Genomic DNA, 14,498 nt, shown 5'->3' with positions numbered 1-14,498 from the left:
TCAGTGTCACACAGGGGGCAGGAAAGTGACAGGGCAGCGGTCTTGTGCCAGCTGCCCGTGCCCTCTCCCCTGTAGCCCGTGCTCAGGCCCCCTGCCGCAGGGTCCACATTAATGTTTAATCCCTCCTGTTCCTTCTCAAGGCTCAGCAGGGTGACAGGACACCCCTGAGCCAAGCAATTGCTAACCTCAATTTCCCACCCAAACCTCCCTGGCTGGGGCTCAGAGCATTCTCAAAGGGCAGTGATGGGTGGCCAGTAACACGGAACAATCATTAACTGCCCCCCCCATGCACAACCCCACCGCCACTGACCACCTATTCCTAGAACAGCCACCATGTCAGAGGGGTGAACCTGGGAACCCATTCATGGTGTCTGAGGAGCCCATCTTGCCCAGTGCAGGTACAGCTGTGGAAGATTTGGGAGCCTTTTTCTCCAAACACCCCAAATCTGACAGTGTGTGTCCCAGGGACCAGCTTCCAGGTTTGCCTGCTTTTGGACCAGTTGATCTGTTTTGGGCATTGATCCACTGAGGCCCAGGTGGCAGGCAGGCAGGGTGCCATTAGGTAAGCAGATTGAGAACTAGAAAGACAGGGGTTGTTTATATGAAAGGAAGAGTTCCAGAGAGAGAGGGAGAGACAGACAGAGATCTTCCATTCACTGGTTCACTCCCTAAATGGCTGCTTCAGCTAGAGTTGGGCTAGTCCTATACCAAGAGCAAGGATTTTTTTCCAGGTTTCCCACATGGATTTAGAAGCCAGGGATTTGGGCTGTCCTCTGTTGCTTTCCTAGGCGCATTAGCAAGGAGCTGGATCGGAAGTGGAGCAGCCAAGATTCAAACCAGGGCCCATATGGGATGCCATTGTTGTAGGTGGGGTCACAACACTGGCCCTGTTTGGGAGCTTTCTTTGCCAGAACCTCCCATGCCTCAGATAAGTCCATCTCCCTGGAGAACCTTCTCCCACCTCACCTCAAGCAAGTTCGCCAGCCCTAGTATTCCTTTCCGCATGGCCTCACCTTCCTTCCTTCGTTTCTAGCACTTTTCAGTCCTCTGTCTTATCTGCTTGTTTGCTACTCTGTTCTCTGTCCTCCTTGTGGAAGATGAGTTTTATAAGATTAAACATTTTGTCTGTCTTTTTTATTATTATGGTCCAACTGTCCAAAGGTGAAGCTTTGGAAGTCAGGCATCATGTGAGATGTCATAGCTAAAGGAACGAGTCTTCAAAGGAATGAAGGCATTTGAACCTTCCATCTGCAGGACCTGCAAACCCACTCACCCAGCCTCACAGATGGCGTTCTAGAGCTAGCAGGTTGGCACTACCATGAGCAGCCCAGCCTGTAGTCTCCGTGCAAGCTCTACCCTACCTCTGACGTAGTCTGCCCTACAGCTTGTCCTGCATCTCATCAAGGACCAGGGCTCATGCTGTTGCCTCTGCCAGGGCCAGCCTGGCTCCTCCCCTGAGGTCTGCCAATGGTCTCTCAATTCCCAGCTTCTCACAGAGGTGGGTAGAGGGACATTTCTTTTTTTCTTTTTTTTTTTAAGATTTATTTTATTTTTTATCACAAAATCAGATATACAGAGAGGAGGAGAGACAGAGAGGAAAATCTTCCACTTGCCAGTTCACTCCCCAAGTGACTGCAATGGCCAGTGCTGTGCTGATCTGAAGCCAGGAATTTCTTCTGGGTCTCCCACACGGGTGCAAGGTCCCAAGGCTTTGGGCTGTCCTCGACTACTTTCCCAGGCCACAAGCAGGGAGCTTGATGGGAAGTGGAGCTGCTGGGATTAGAACCGGTGCCCATATGGGATCCCGGTGCATTCACGGCAAGGACTTTAGCCACTAGGCCACGCCATCAGGCCCAAGGGACATTTTTGTAGGCCCATTAGTCCCTGATAGAGAGGCACTCAGAATCCCCCAGAGACCAGGTAGGATGCAGATCCCTTGCCCCACCTGTCACCCCCAGATTCAGAACCTCTGCCACAAGAGCCCAAGAATCTGTTTTCCTAATGTACTCCTCATGTTTCTCCATGATGTTGGTGGGAGGTGGCCAAAGGGTAGGATTTGGGCCTCCAACCTTAGTACCTTTGGTCCCAGGGATGCTTGCAAGGATCTGATGAAACCCTCTGAACTTGTGCCTTTAAGTAAAACACATAGCACCTTGCTTCCAGTTTCACCAGAACTGTGGATGAGGCCCAGCAGGGAGCTGTGACCTGCCCAAGGAGGCAGCAGCTCAAGGGCAGGATCAATGCCAGGCCTCTCAGCTCTGTGTGTATTCTCTTTCCCCTTTCAGGTTTCTGCAGAGTCCTTTCCAGGCCCCTGAGTTTACCAGTTATGGGGCATGCCCCCACCCCTGATCCTGGTGCAGGAGAGGGGAGTTTTATGCTGACTTGCTCCATGTCCTTGCCTGGGCCAGAACAGACACCACACACACTTTCTCTTCATTTCCAGGTGGCCCTGCTCCGAGCCCATGCTGGCGAGCACCTGCTGCTCGGAGCCACCAAGCGATCCATGGTGCTGAAGGATGTCCTGCTCCTGGGTGAGGAGGCAGCCTGGCCTGGCCAGAGCTCCATGGGTGGGCAGGAGAGAAGGGCAGTGCCCAGCATGGCATATCCTCATGGTGGCTGGCAGGGCCAAGGGAGAAAGAAGGAAAATGGCCTTGCTTCAGGGCTTGCCACTGGAGCACTCTGGGACTCAGTTCTCAACAGCATGTGAGGAAATGAGGATTTAGGGAGTAGAATTCCATGGGCATCCCAGGAGTGACACCGACATTCTGGTGTTCTTCCTGGAGTAGGCACCAGGAGGTGGCCATGGATGACACAAACCCAAGCCCATGTACCCCACAATGTATTAAGTGTCTTAAAATATTTGCTTAGCCCCCTCACTATGCTAAGGCCCACACATCATGCTTTACCAACAGTACCTCATTTAATACAGCAGGTCTGGTAGAGAAGTTATCACCATTTTGTAGATGGTAAGGCACAGAGAGGTTAAGTAACTTATCTGTGAGGGACAGAACCATTCAACCAGACCAGTCCAGTTCCGACAGACTGGTCCCTTCATCTTGATGCTTGCCTGCTTCCCACGGCCTTTGTACAGCTCTCACCTTGTGAGCCATGTGGGGACAGCGACCCTGGATGATGTGACTGGAGGCTTGGGGAGCCAAGCTTCAAACTCAGTCTGGTGACTTTGGGGATCCTGGCTTTCTCTTCTCTAAGATGAGGCTGAACGGCTCAGTGCTCCTCTGGAGCACATCTCGAGGAGCAAGGTCAGCCCAAGACCTCTGCTCCATCCCTCTCCCTCCCCACCCACCCAGGCAATGACTACATCGTGCCTCGGCACTGCCCGGAGCTGGCCGAGATGAGCCGTGTGTCCATGCGCATCCTCGATGAGCTGGTGCTGCCCTTCCAGGAGCTGCAGATCGATGACAACGAGTACGCCTGCCTCAAAGCCATCATCTTCTTCGACCCAGGTATGCATCTCCCCTGCCAAGCCCTGCTGGACCTCATCTCGTTGCCATGACAACCCAGAGACAGTCTGCTGTCAGCCCCTGCCTTAGAGGAGGCTAATCAAGGCTCATTGGGCTGCTTTGATGAGCCAGGCCACACCACATCGCACCAAAGGCTTGGACGACTTCTTTCTCTCCTTTTCCATCTTCCTTCTTTGATTTTACTTCTGTTTTTCCAAAATAGTTTTTACGTGTCTTTTAATGCTGGCAACTCTCTTGCCCACTTCACGTTTCTAATTTGAAGCCCACTCCCCATGAGAATCATTTTCTGACCTTCTTCACCGTGTCTCCTGGCAATGACCTTGACCACTCTAAGTAATTGGATGCATCTTCTTATTTCCTGATCCCATTTCTTGACTCATCAGCTTCTGAGGATGTTTTTTTTTTTTCCTGTGAAAGCTGGAGATTTTACCTTTCTCCACCTGCCCCATCTCATCTGTCCCATCCTCCTGCTGTATCCATGTCTAACTTGATTACCTTTGCAACTTTCAGTTATGTACCTTTAAAAGAAATTTGGCATCCCTACATGTGGGCCATGGCCACACATACAGACAGAGAGAGCTTACATCTGCTGGTTCACTCCTCAGATATACACAGTGGCTGAGATGGAGCTGCGGCCAGGGCCAGGAGCACAGAATTCAATTCAGGTCTCCTAGGTGGATGGCAGGGATCCACCCACTTAAACCACTGCCTCCCATGGTCTGTCTTAGCAGGAATGAACTGCCAAAGCTGGGACACAAACCCCAGCACTCACAAGTGAGACCCAGGCATCTCAACTGTCAGGCAAAACACCAGCCACCAGTTGTGTGCTGTGCTGAGTCTTGGCTTGTTCAGCACCCCAGTTAACCCTTTATTAGGCAGGAGGCAAACACTGCAGCCCTGCCCCTCCCTTTCGCTAGTGACCCCCACCCATCTCCTGGCTTTCACTTGTACAGTTCACAGACATGACTATAAAGCCTGATTTCATTTCAAAGTGCATCCCCAAGGTGGCTCGCCTCCTTGCCTGCCCCTCTCAGAGGGCTGAGTATGGCTGTGCACTGACCCTAGGGTTAGAACCCCACGAGCACAGAGGTCATCTCCCAGGACCAGCACAGTGAAGTGGTACTGGATGCCCACTGGTGCACTGGTACCAGCAACACCCAGTGTGGATTATCTCTCAAGGCGGCACCTGCGCAGCAGGAGTTACCTGATCTCCCATTTACAGAAAAGGAAAGGAAGGTATAGGGAGATTATGGCTCAAGATCCCACCCAACCTAAAATTGGCAGAGCTTGGATTTGAACTCCAGACCATCTGTCAATCTCTAGCTATCTAATATTAAGCCTGCGTTCTCATTCCCCATCTCCTGGAAGGTGAGGTTTTTGTCTGGGTCTCATTTCATCCAGAGCCTGGTTGGGACTGTGTTCCCTGCAGGGTACAGCGCTCAGCCTGAGGGCTCAGTAACAGGTGCAGGTGGCTGAGGCTGGCTCAGGTTTGGCAGCCAGGCCTCAAGGTGCTGGAAACCTTCTCCAGGACCTGGCTTACAGAAGGTGCTCAAGGCATGACTTGTTGACTCAGTAAAAGAAGGTGATTCAGTACAGAGAGCTCCAGGAAATAAGGCTGAAATCTCATCCTGACAAGTGTCTCATCTATTAAAGAGGAGGTACATGCATGACTTTTAAGAAGATTGAGATTAGCATATTGGGTGACTTCTTGAACATCAAGGATCCATTCATGAATTTTTGTTGTTGTTGTTGTTGTTGTTGTTGTTCATCTGTTTATTCACCTACCCACTCTTTCATCCAGTTATCTGATCAGTAAATACCAACCACACGTGGCAGCATGAAGTAGAGTTTAAAGCACTAACAGGCTCAAGCCTGTGCATGCAGAGAGCTCAGGGTCTAATGGGAGAGACAGTGGCACTCTGAGGGACATAAGAGGCCCAGACAGAGGAGTGGGGACATGGTGGTGGAGACGGACAGGGCAGACTTTGTGGGGTGGAATAGCAGATTGCCTGGAAGAGGAGTAGCCTGAAGTAGAAGGCAGGAACAGGAAGGCATGAGTTGCTGGCACCGCAGCTGTGGGTCACGAGCCCCAGGTTATCATGAGTGTTGTTTGTTGAAGGATGACTCCTTTGCTGGCCCATGCCTCAAGTTCCCCTATGTGGATGGCGTGGTGGTTGCTAAGCTCCTACTGGGCATATTACCAAAGTCCCAACCTGCATGTCTATGGTCCTCCCCCATGCTCCATGCCTTTTCTGTCACGGTCTAGGAAGTCACGTTTGTTCTTGCACACCCTGATTATGAGGCCTCCGCATCCTACTGCTGCTGAAGATTCCCAAGTGACTTTGGGCCATCAGGCACTCCCTGCAAGTCAGGGAGCTTCAGGGTTCTGACTCTCCAGCTGCTCCAACTGAGCCCTGAAGCCCTGCCCTGCCCTCTCCCCATCCTGTTGCAGACGCCAAGGGGCTGAGCGACCCGGGCAAGATCAAGCGGCTACGGTCACAGGTGCAAGTGAGCCTGGAGGACTACATCAATGACCGCCAGTACGACTCACGCGGCCGCTTCGGTGAGCTGCTGCTGCTGCTGCCCACACTGCAAAGCATCACCTGGCAGATGATTGAGCAGATCCAGTTCATCAAGCTCTTCGGCATGGCCAAGATTGACAACCTGCTGCAGGAGATGCTCCTGGGAGGTCTGTTCTGGCTGGCCCTCAGGCTGGGGATGAGGGGGTGCAGAAGGGGACCCCCACCACCACCAAGAGATCATCCTCCCCTGAGCATGCCTGTCAACTCCATCACTTCCTTACTGTGTGGCCCTGGGGAAGTTGCTAGACCTGCCTGAGCCTTTGTTTCTTCATGAAAACATGGGGACTAGGGTGATGGTCCATTTGTTCAGGCACCAAGCCTCACATGGGCCAATCACTGTTTTAAATGCTGAACATTTAGCCAAGACCACAGTGATTTTGTGGGATAGAGTAGATTGAGGGAGTACAAAGTGGAACAAAGGACCCCCAAGCATGCTATGTCCTCAGGGAGGACCTCAAGAGGCTTGGACCATAGAAGTGGAATGGGACAAATGTACTTGGCTGTCTGTTTAGGGGACGAAGCCTTGGGTTTGCAGATTAAGCAGATGTGGAGAATCAGGGGAAGAAGAACTAAGGGTGAAGAAGATGTGATGGTGGAGTAGTTTACTGAGATGGAGAAGACAGAAAAAGTAGCTTGAGGCTAGGTATGGGACAGGTGATGAGAACTGACCCAAGTGATCACACTGGACATTAGTTATTGGAGAGGTGGCTATTTTGTATCCAGGTTGAGTTATCGAAGAGGCAGTCAAATCTACAGATCAGTTGCTCAAATGTAAGGTGAAAGGCAGCTCTGGCTTTCCAGCCTCCAGGAGTCAGGGAAAGAACGGGTGCTCTGGAAGGCAGTGGAAGAATACAAGCTTGGGTGAGGGGAGGAAGGAAGGCAGCAGGGTAGGCATGAGAAGAGGCATTCCAGAATTCAAGAGCAGGGCATGATTTGTCTTTCAAAATTTATTTTATTTACTTGAAAGGTAGAGTTACAGGTTGAAAGAAACAGAGAGGGGGCGGGTCTTCCATCTGCTGATTCATTCCCCAAATAGCTACAACAGCTGGGGCTGGACTGGTCCAAAGTTAGGGGTCAGGAACTCCATCTGGGTCTCGCACGTGTGTGTGTGTGTGTGTGTGTGTGTGTGTGTGTGTGTGTGTGTGTGTGTGTGTGTGTGTGTGTGTGTGTGTGTGTGTGTGGTGGCGGAAGCAGTTCCAAGCACCTGGGTCATCTCCCACTGTTTTGTTGTGAAGAGGAGCTATGAGGGAGTTAGGATGGCCACAAGGGAGTGGTTATAATGCTAGGTCATGGAATTTCAGCCAGACTAGAAGAGAAGTAACACAGGGGTGATAGGTGGGGAAAACCAGGGGGTCAGTGAGTGGTAGGGATGGACCTCACTTGAGCTAGGAGAACAGGGGGTAAAATTGGAGTGAGGATGCTCAAACTCAAGACTTTGGGGCCAATGTGGTTCCCGCTGATGATGTGACCAAGGCCAGGTGTCTCAGCTCCAGCCCTATTGCTGTTTGAGACTGCACAGTTGCCTTGATTTGAGAGAGGGGCTTTCCTGTGCATCTCTGGTTTATACCCACAAGATGCTAGTAGCATTTCCCCAGGGACCAAAACTGAAAATGTATTCAGATCTTGTCAAATGCTGCCCTAGGGACAAAGTCATCCAGGTTGTGAACCATTGTCATGGGGACAGTCAGATTTATAACAAAAAGGAGATACAGAGAGAAAGATCTTCTGTTCGCTGGTTCATTCCCAGTGAACAGGAGCCAGAAGCTTCTTCCAGATCTCTCATGTGAGTGCAGGGTCCCAAGGCTTTGGGCCATCCTCTACTGCTTCCCCAGGCCACAAGCAGGGAACTGAATGGAAGTGGAGCAACAGAGATACAAACTAGCACCCATATGGGATCCTGGCACATGCAAGGCAAGGACTTTAGCCACTAGTCTACTGCTCTGGGCCCTGGATCGCTCACTTTATCCTCACTTTGTGAATACTGGGTTACAGGGAGTCAGGTGTCAGCGAGACCAGGATTGGGATGACTTGGATAAGATCATCCCCCTGGGCCTGTTAGCTGATCTGTAAAAGAACAGGGTAAATATGGTGTCCATGCTATAGGAAAGTTGTGAGGATTAAATTGTGTAAAACATGAGGTATAAGCATAATGGAAAGTCCCAGGCACAGGTTCAGCACTCGGTTGCATCCCAGAAGCCCCTTACAAGCCCTAAGTCTGTCCTTGTCATACTTAGACCACGACCCACTACCAGACCACACTGTCACTCTCTGATATACTTTTTAAAAGAAATGATCATTCCTAAAAACTGGTTTCAAACAAAGTACATGAGAATTCAAGGAAGAAAAGGTAGAAGCAGGAGAAGCTTCCAAAGGAGCTGGTAATTTGGCTGTGCAGATGCACAGGAGCAGAGGAATTCTCTCTGGTCGAACCAGCAACATGCATGAAAGCATCGAGATAGGAAAGTAGAGGGGACATGTTGATGCTCCCTGTAAGTCAGCTTGGCTGAAGCTGAGTCAGGGTCGGTCGCTGAAGGACTTGCATGGGCAGGAGTTTTGAAAGTCATTGACATAATCCATTTATACTACTATGCAACCAACATGCTACTCTGTAAACCATCTAAATGATCTCTGAACTTCCTTATGTGCTCCTGGTTTCTTTCCAATTGCTTGTTTTCTTGATTTTTTTGGATCCTCCCGATAACCCCTATTGAAAGCCGAGTTGCCTAACACGGGGATGGCTCTGTCAGTGTTGAATGGACAGGCAGATGGGCCACACCCAAGGAATTTGAGGACACAGGGCCTGGAGCTGATCCCATCCTGGACTCCATCCTGACTTCTATTCTTTCTTGCCTGCAGGTTCCTCCAGTGATGCACCCCATGCCCACCACCCCCTGCACCCTCACCTGATGCAGGAACACATGGGCACCAACGTCATCGTTGCCAACACAATGCCCACTCATCTCAGCAATGGACAGATGTGTGAGTGGCCCCGACCCAGGGGGCAGGCAGGTGGGCAATCTAGGTTCTTCCTTGCAGTGGACGAGGATGGGTCCTAAGAGTATGGGCAGGAGAAGGCTGCATCTAGAAGGTAGAAGTGGATGCAGAGTTTTCTGAGCTGCAGTGTAAGGAATGAGGTAGTGGTAGTGATTGCTTGTTGCGGTGGTTTATTCATTGAGCTGACTGACAACCTCTCTATTGAATGAAGCAATCTGCCAAATGAGATTATCCACTGGGTGATGAGAGTCAAGGGGAGAGGATTCATCTAGGTGACATGTCCATCAAAGTAAAGCTGCCCAACTGGGTGAGGACCCAGCATGCAATGGGTAGGGATGCCTGCTGGTAGGAAATCACTGCAGAATGAGTTTGCCAATGGCAAAAATCTGATTCACAATGGGAAGAGGTGGTCCCTGGGATGAGATGGCATTTGACAGAGATTGCCCTTTAGGTGAGTTGTTTGTTGAATGAAGTTGGCCAGTTTGGTCAGAGGGAACTCTCTGAATCTACAGCGGGGATGAGGCCAGTTTTTCTGTTGCTTATCTCCTCAATATCCAAGAAGTGGCATTTTGAAAGCCAGCTAGCCTTGGGTCTCATCATACTAAGTGTCATCTAATCTAATTTTCTCAATTTATAAAAGAAGAAGCTAAGTCTCAGAGCTCATTGACTTTCCGCAGGCTGGAACTTTGAGAATCTCTCTTTGTCCCTCCAGCCACCCCTGAGACACCACAGCCCTCACCGCCAGGTGGCTCGGGCTCTGAGCCATACAAGCTGCTGCCAGGAGCCATCACCACCATCGTCAAGCCCCCCTCAGCCATCCCCCAGCCAACCATCACCAAGCAAGAAGTCATCTAGCAAGCCGCTGGGGGTCGGGGGCTCTGCTGGCTCCCCCCAGCCCCCTCAGAGAGTGCCTGGTGATCCCTCAGTCACAGCGATGGGAGGCGTGGCCACAGGGCCAGGCCCAGAACAGGAAGGGAAAGGGCCAAGAGCCCAAGAATGCGGACAGGGGGCTCTATCCCATCGCCACCCTTTGACAACCTATGCCCTGGATGTTGGGGCTTTGACTTGGGGAAACCCTACCTAGGAAGTTCTCTGCTGCCTTGGACAGTGTTTCCATGGTGAAGCCACTACCTTCACCTTCATCCACATCTCCCCACATTCTTCACCCCCGAAGGACAGCTGTTGGGAGATGCTAGGAGGCCCTGCTCCAACCCTGCTCCCTTTTTCTCTACTGGTTCCCCTTCCTGTCCTACTACAGTCACGGTGGTCATGGAGTCCTTATGCAGAGCCCTGCCAGGCTGCATCAACTTGCATCACCTTGCTCTGCCCCCTTCTACTGCCCCAAATTCAGATGACCTGTCCATCCCCCCCATTGTCACCATCCTGATCCATCTTGTCTTCCCCAAAGCTGCCTCTCTGGGAGCTGAGAAAAACTTGGAACAAATTCCCCAAGTCATCTCAGGAACATTCCATAAGCACTGGCTTCTGGGGCTTGTCTTGTGAAGCAGACATCCCTCCCCTCCTACAGTTGCACTGTACTTCCCTTCCCTGGGGCTATGGTGACTGACTGAAGCCTGGATCACTAAAGGTGTTCTGGAATGAAAGAATTGTTGCAGGCTGACAGCTGCAAGATGACCTCAGAGGGGAAGGGGCTGGGGGTGGGGTGGAAGGGGCAGGGCAGAGAATACTTCAGGCAAGAGGCATTTGAGGAGGGGAGACAGGCTATCCCAAGGGAGAATAGCCTGGGTGAAGGCCTGGGCCCAGAGGTAGAATAACTGGGTGACACAGGCACAATGAGGAGAGCAGGCTCTCTTGAGTCTACAGGGCAAGCCGGGGAGCTTGGGGCCCTGAGTGTCAAATGAAGCCAAGAGTAGTCAGGGGCGTGCAGTGAGCTAGATTTCACAAGGTGAATATGCTAGCACTTTGGTGGTAGAAAGTTGGGAGGAAGCAGGGAGATGAGGAGGGGCCATGATGCAGTGTTAGTGAGAATGCAGCGGACTGCACCTGCAGAGAAAGGGATGGGCGAGCCCTCAGGTAGGGGGCATGCTGGCTCTTGCGGGCTCCCAGGCACTGCCTGAGGCAGTTAGCCAGCTTCATCTCACTGCTCCCTCAACTGTTGTCTAACGATGGTTACAGAAGCAAACCTGAACCCTGAAGAGGTTAGGTGAGCTTAAATATAGGCACGTGTAAGGAGGAGGCCAAGTCAGAACTTGAACTTGGTCTCCCTGAAAGAGAACAGGTGCTCCATCCCCACTGTGATTGAACTAAGGCAGAAATGGGCTTTCCGCCCTCTGCACCAACCTCAGAAACCAAAAGCTCGTTCTCAGCAGGAGCTCTGCCCACACTGGGACCTCAGGCACTAAAACTCACTGGATGAACAGGAAGGAGAATGCATGACTCCTTATCTCTTCCCTGTCTCTTCCCCAAGCCCAAGGAAGAGGCAGAAAAGATCCAGAAAAGACAGACCCACCTGGCCTGGCACCTGTGGACAAGAGTTTGAAGAAGCAACAGGGAAGGAAGGTGAAATGGCCCATCACCACTTAGGGAACAGTCTGGAACCATTCAGTCCCAGGATGGAGCGGTGGCCACTTCACTCATACAGAATCCTGGTAGCTTTGAGGAAGATTCTGGTAATGGTCACTGGCTGGTGGGATGACAGCTGTGTGTCCGGAGGCCAGCGGTGAGGTGAGGTGAGGTGAGGTAGTGGCAACCACCACCCTTCCACCCAAGGTGGCTCTTTCGAGCAGATGGGGCAGCGTGGCAGTGCCCAGCAGTGTCCCCATTTGTCACCACTCCTTTTCATGGAGAAGCACAGAGAAGATCTGCGGTTGAAGATCTGCAGCCCTGCCGGGCCTTCCCTGTGCTGCCAAACCAAGCTCCTCACCCAGGAGGTGCTTTCTGCTCCTTGCTCAGAGTCACAGACCTTCCTCAGCCATTCTAACCTGCTCCAGTGCTCAGACTGGCCCCATTAGGGAGGCTGGGATCCCGCTGTCCATCATGGTCTACTATCTCATGCTAAGCAGAAGACACCACATTGGAAAATCTTTTTTTTTCTACCAGCATAGTGGTCCTAAAACATAAAACCTGTTGGGCTACAAAGGGTTGTTGGGAGAGCAAGTGAAGGCACATGAATCCCTTCATCAAGACAGCCCTTTCTTCAGGAGCTCCCAGAATCTTCTAGAACTCACATGGCTTCTCCTGTGTGCACTCTCAGGGCCATTGGAAATGAGTGCTCCTCAATTTCTTGGGATGACCCAAGCCACTTTTCTTTGTCCACCCTGATTAGGAATGAATTACAAAATCCACATCAAGCAATTCTGGAAGTGCACTGGGTGGCACCAGGCCAACCCACCCTTCCCCAGAGACATCAACATCCTCTGGTCCTGTGCCACCCATCACCCCCACCCTGAGTCCCGTCACTGCCACCCAGTGGGGCAAAGAAGCAAAAAAGCATTTCTTACTCATACGTGTTTTAACAAAGTTTGTAAAACAAAATAAATGGCAGATATGTTTTCTAAGTCCTTGGTTGGCTGTGTATTCTTCCTCGTAGGTGTTGGCTCTGGGAAAGAGGATGGTCTGTGGTTCTCTGGGTGGGTAAAACACTTTCAGAGCCATTAGCAGCTTTTAGTCTCTTCATCAGACATGGCAGGTGTTATCAGGATTTTCCTCTTATCTCTCCCTTTATTGATAATAAGGAAACAGGCTCAATACTTCCTAGGAGCTGAAGCCAAGCAGTGAATATAAAGGATCTCAAAAAGCTCATGGGCAATGAAAAATAAACCTATGCGTGGGTTCTGAGAAACACACACACACACACACATCTTTCAGTTCCACTTTACATGATCCTTTTGAGTCATCTTGGAAGGTGTGGAGAAATTCGATCCTCCCAAAGAGAGGAGGAGTGAGGGAGAGGGTGATGGAAAGATCTAGAATGGCAAGATTTGGTGACAGGGATGAGGGCAGAGCAGGGGACCCTTTCAGCTCCCACAGAGGGGACAAGAGTTCTGGTCTTGGAGCCACAAGTCTTGGGGACCAGTGTAGCACTGGTCAGGTGATGCTACCTCTTAAAATGCACCTGCAAAGCAGAAAGGATGCCTCCCTGGAGGGAAGTTGTCAGGACTCAAGTTGTCAGGACAACAGTGACCACGAGAGCTGCCATGCTACACTGTGTAAGAAGCTCATCACGTTGCCCTTTCCTGAAGAGGTGCCAACCACCAAGCTCTCCAGCCTCAGGAGCCTCACTTAGCTGTCTGCCAAGGGCCTGGGGTCCCTGTTGCCTTTCCCTGTCTTTCCCTTCCCCTCGTTAGCACTAGAAAATGGTTTCTGTGATGTTGCAATGGAGGCCCTGTCCATGGCACTGCGAGCATGGACATTGGGGGATGGTGGGGGAAAGGAAGCTATTTCAATCTTACGTTGTGCTTAATAAATCCATATCAAAACCATAAACCCTGGGCTGCCATAAAGGTCTTTGACCTTGGCTCCTCCACCTCATCAGCCCTTTGCTCTAGTTAATCTCAAATCTCAGCCTGAGTGGCCAGAGCTCCACATTTGGTTTCCATTCCAGTTGCTAAGCAACAAAGATGACAAACAGCAAAATCCCCATTATAGAGATGATGAAACCAAGGTTTAGAAAGGTGAAAAAACTTGCCCAAACCTACACAGCTTAGTGAGTGTTGGGCCAGGATGAAAGCCCAAGCTGCTGCTACCTACCCATGCATACTGAATTAATAAATGGGACTTTTGGGGATAGCATTGTGGTGTAGCAAGTTAAGCCATTTTCTGCAGTGCTAGCCTCCTGTATCGGAGCACCGGTTCAAGTGCCAGCTGCTCTGCTTCTGTTCTAGCTCCTCACTAATGTGCCTGGGAAAGCAGTGGAAGATGGCCAAGGGCTTGCACCCCTGCCCCCCATATGGAGACTTAGATGGAGTTCCTGGCTCCTAGCTTTAGTCTGGACCAGCCTTGGACATCGTTGTGTTGATTTGGGAAGTGAACCAGCAGATGGAAGATTCTCTCTCTCCTTATCTCCATCACTCTGCCTTTCAAATAAATTAAAATAATAACTGGGACTTCCAAGCAAGCACCTTATTTTAGTCCCTCTGCAAATGTGTCACCCAACTCACAGCTCCTCAGGTCATCAGAGTTGGGACTTGAAGCAGACAGGACTTGGGGTTTACAGGATAAAGACCCAAAGAAAGTTCCGCTTGGCATGAACAGCCTCTCCCCCAGATTGGTGAGACCGCCCTACTTCTTCCTTTACAGAATCCACTCACCTTTGATTGAAGCTTTCCAAATCGGTACATCAGGTGTTAAATTCCAGCATGCGACCTTACATCTGCTGGATGATGGTGGAGTTAAAAGCCAAACTACAACACCAAAGATGGCATTTATGATGCTCTTCCTCTTCGCCAAACCTTGCTGGACAGGATATCATTCTTGTTCC

The 14,498-nt window shown here is 50.9% G+C and overlaps 1 protein-coding gene across 4 annotated transcripts in view; it reads left to right on the top strand.

The window, feature by feature from the left end:
• Positions 1 to 10,055, top strand: part of HNF4A (hepatocyte nuclear factor 4 alpha) — a 45,178-nt gene extending 35,123 nt beyond the window's left edge. Inside the window, exons 6-10 of one of the 4 annotated variants that reach the window (XM_040981090.1) lie at positions 2,444 to 2,531; positions 3,309 to 3,464; positions 5,935 to 6,171; positions 8,921 to 9,073; positions 9,771 to 10,055. In XM_040981090.1, coding sequence (XP_040837024.1) covers positions 2,444 to 2,531; positions 3,309 to 3,464; positions 5,935 to 6,171; positions 8,921 to 9,073; positions 9,771 to 9,913 — 777 coding nt within the window. In that variant the 3' untranslated portion in view covers positions 9,914 to 10,055. The remainder of the gene's footprint in view (positions 1 to 2,443; positions 2,532 to 3,308; positions 3,465 to 5,934; positions 6,172 to 8,920; positions 9,074 to 9,770) is intronic. The other 3 variants (XM_040981093.1, XM_040981092.1, XM_040981091.1) reach the window with 3 other exon arrangements.
• The last annotated feature ends 4,443 nt before the right edge of the window (positions 10,056 to 14,498 follow it).

The sequence above is a fragment of the Ochotona curzoniae genome, unplaced genomic scaffold (assembly GCF_017591425.1).
Source record: "Ochotona curzoniae isolate NIBS_2020 unplaced genomic scaffold, NIBS_Ocur_1.0 contig_3520, whole genome shotgun sequence".
In the NCBI taxonomy this organism is placed as follows: Eukaryota; Metazoa; Chordata; class Mammalia; order Lagomorpha; family Ochotonidae; genus Ochotona; species Ochotona curzoniae.
Note: the sequence above shows the minus strand (reverse complement) of the source record. Positions and strands in the feature narration are given on the sequence as shown.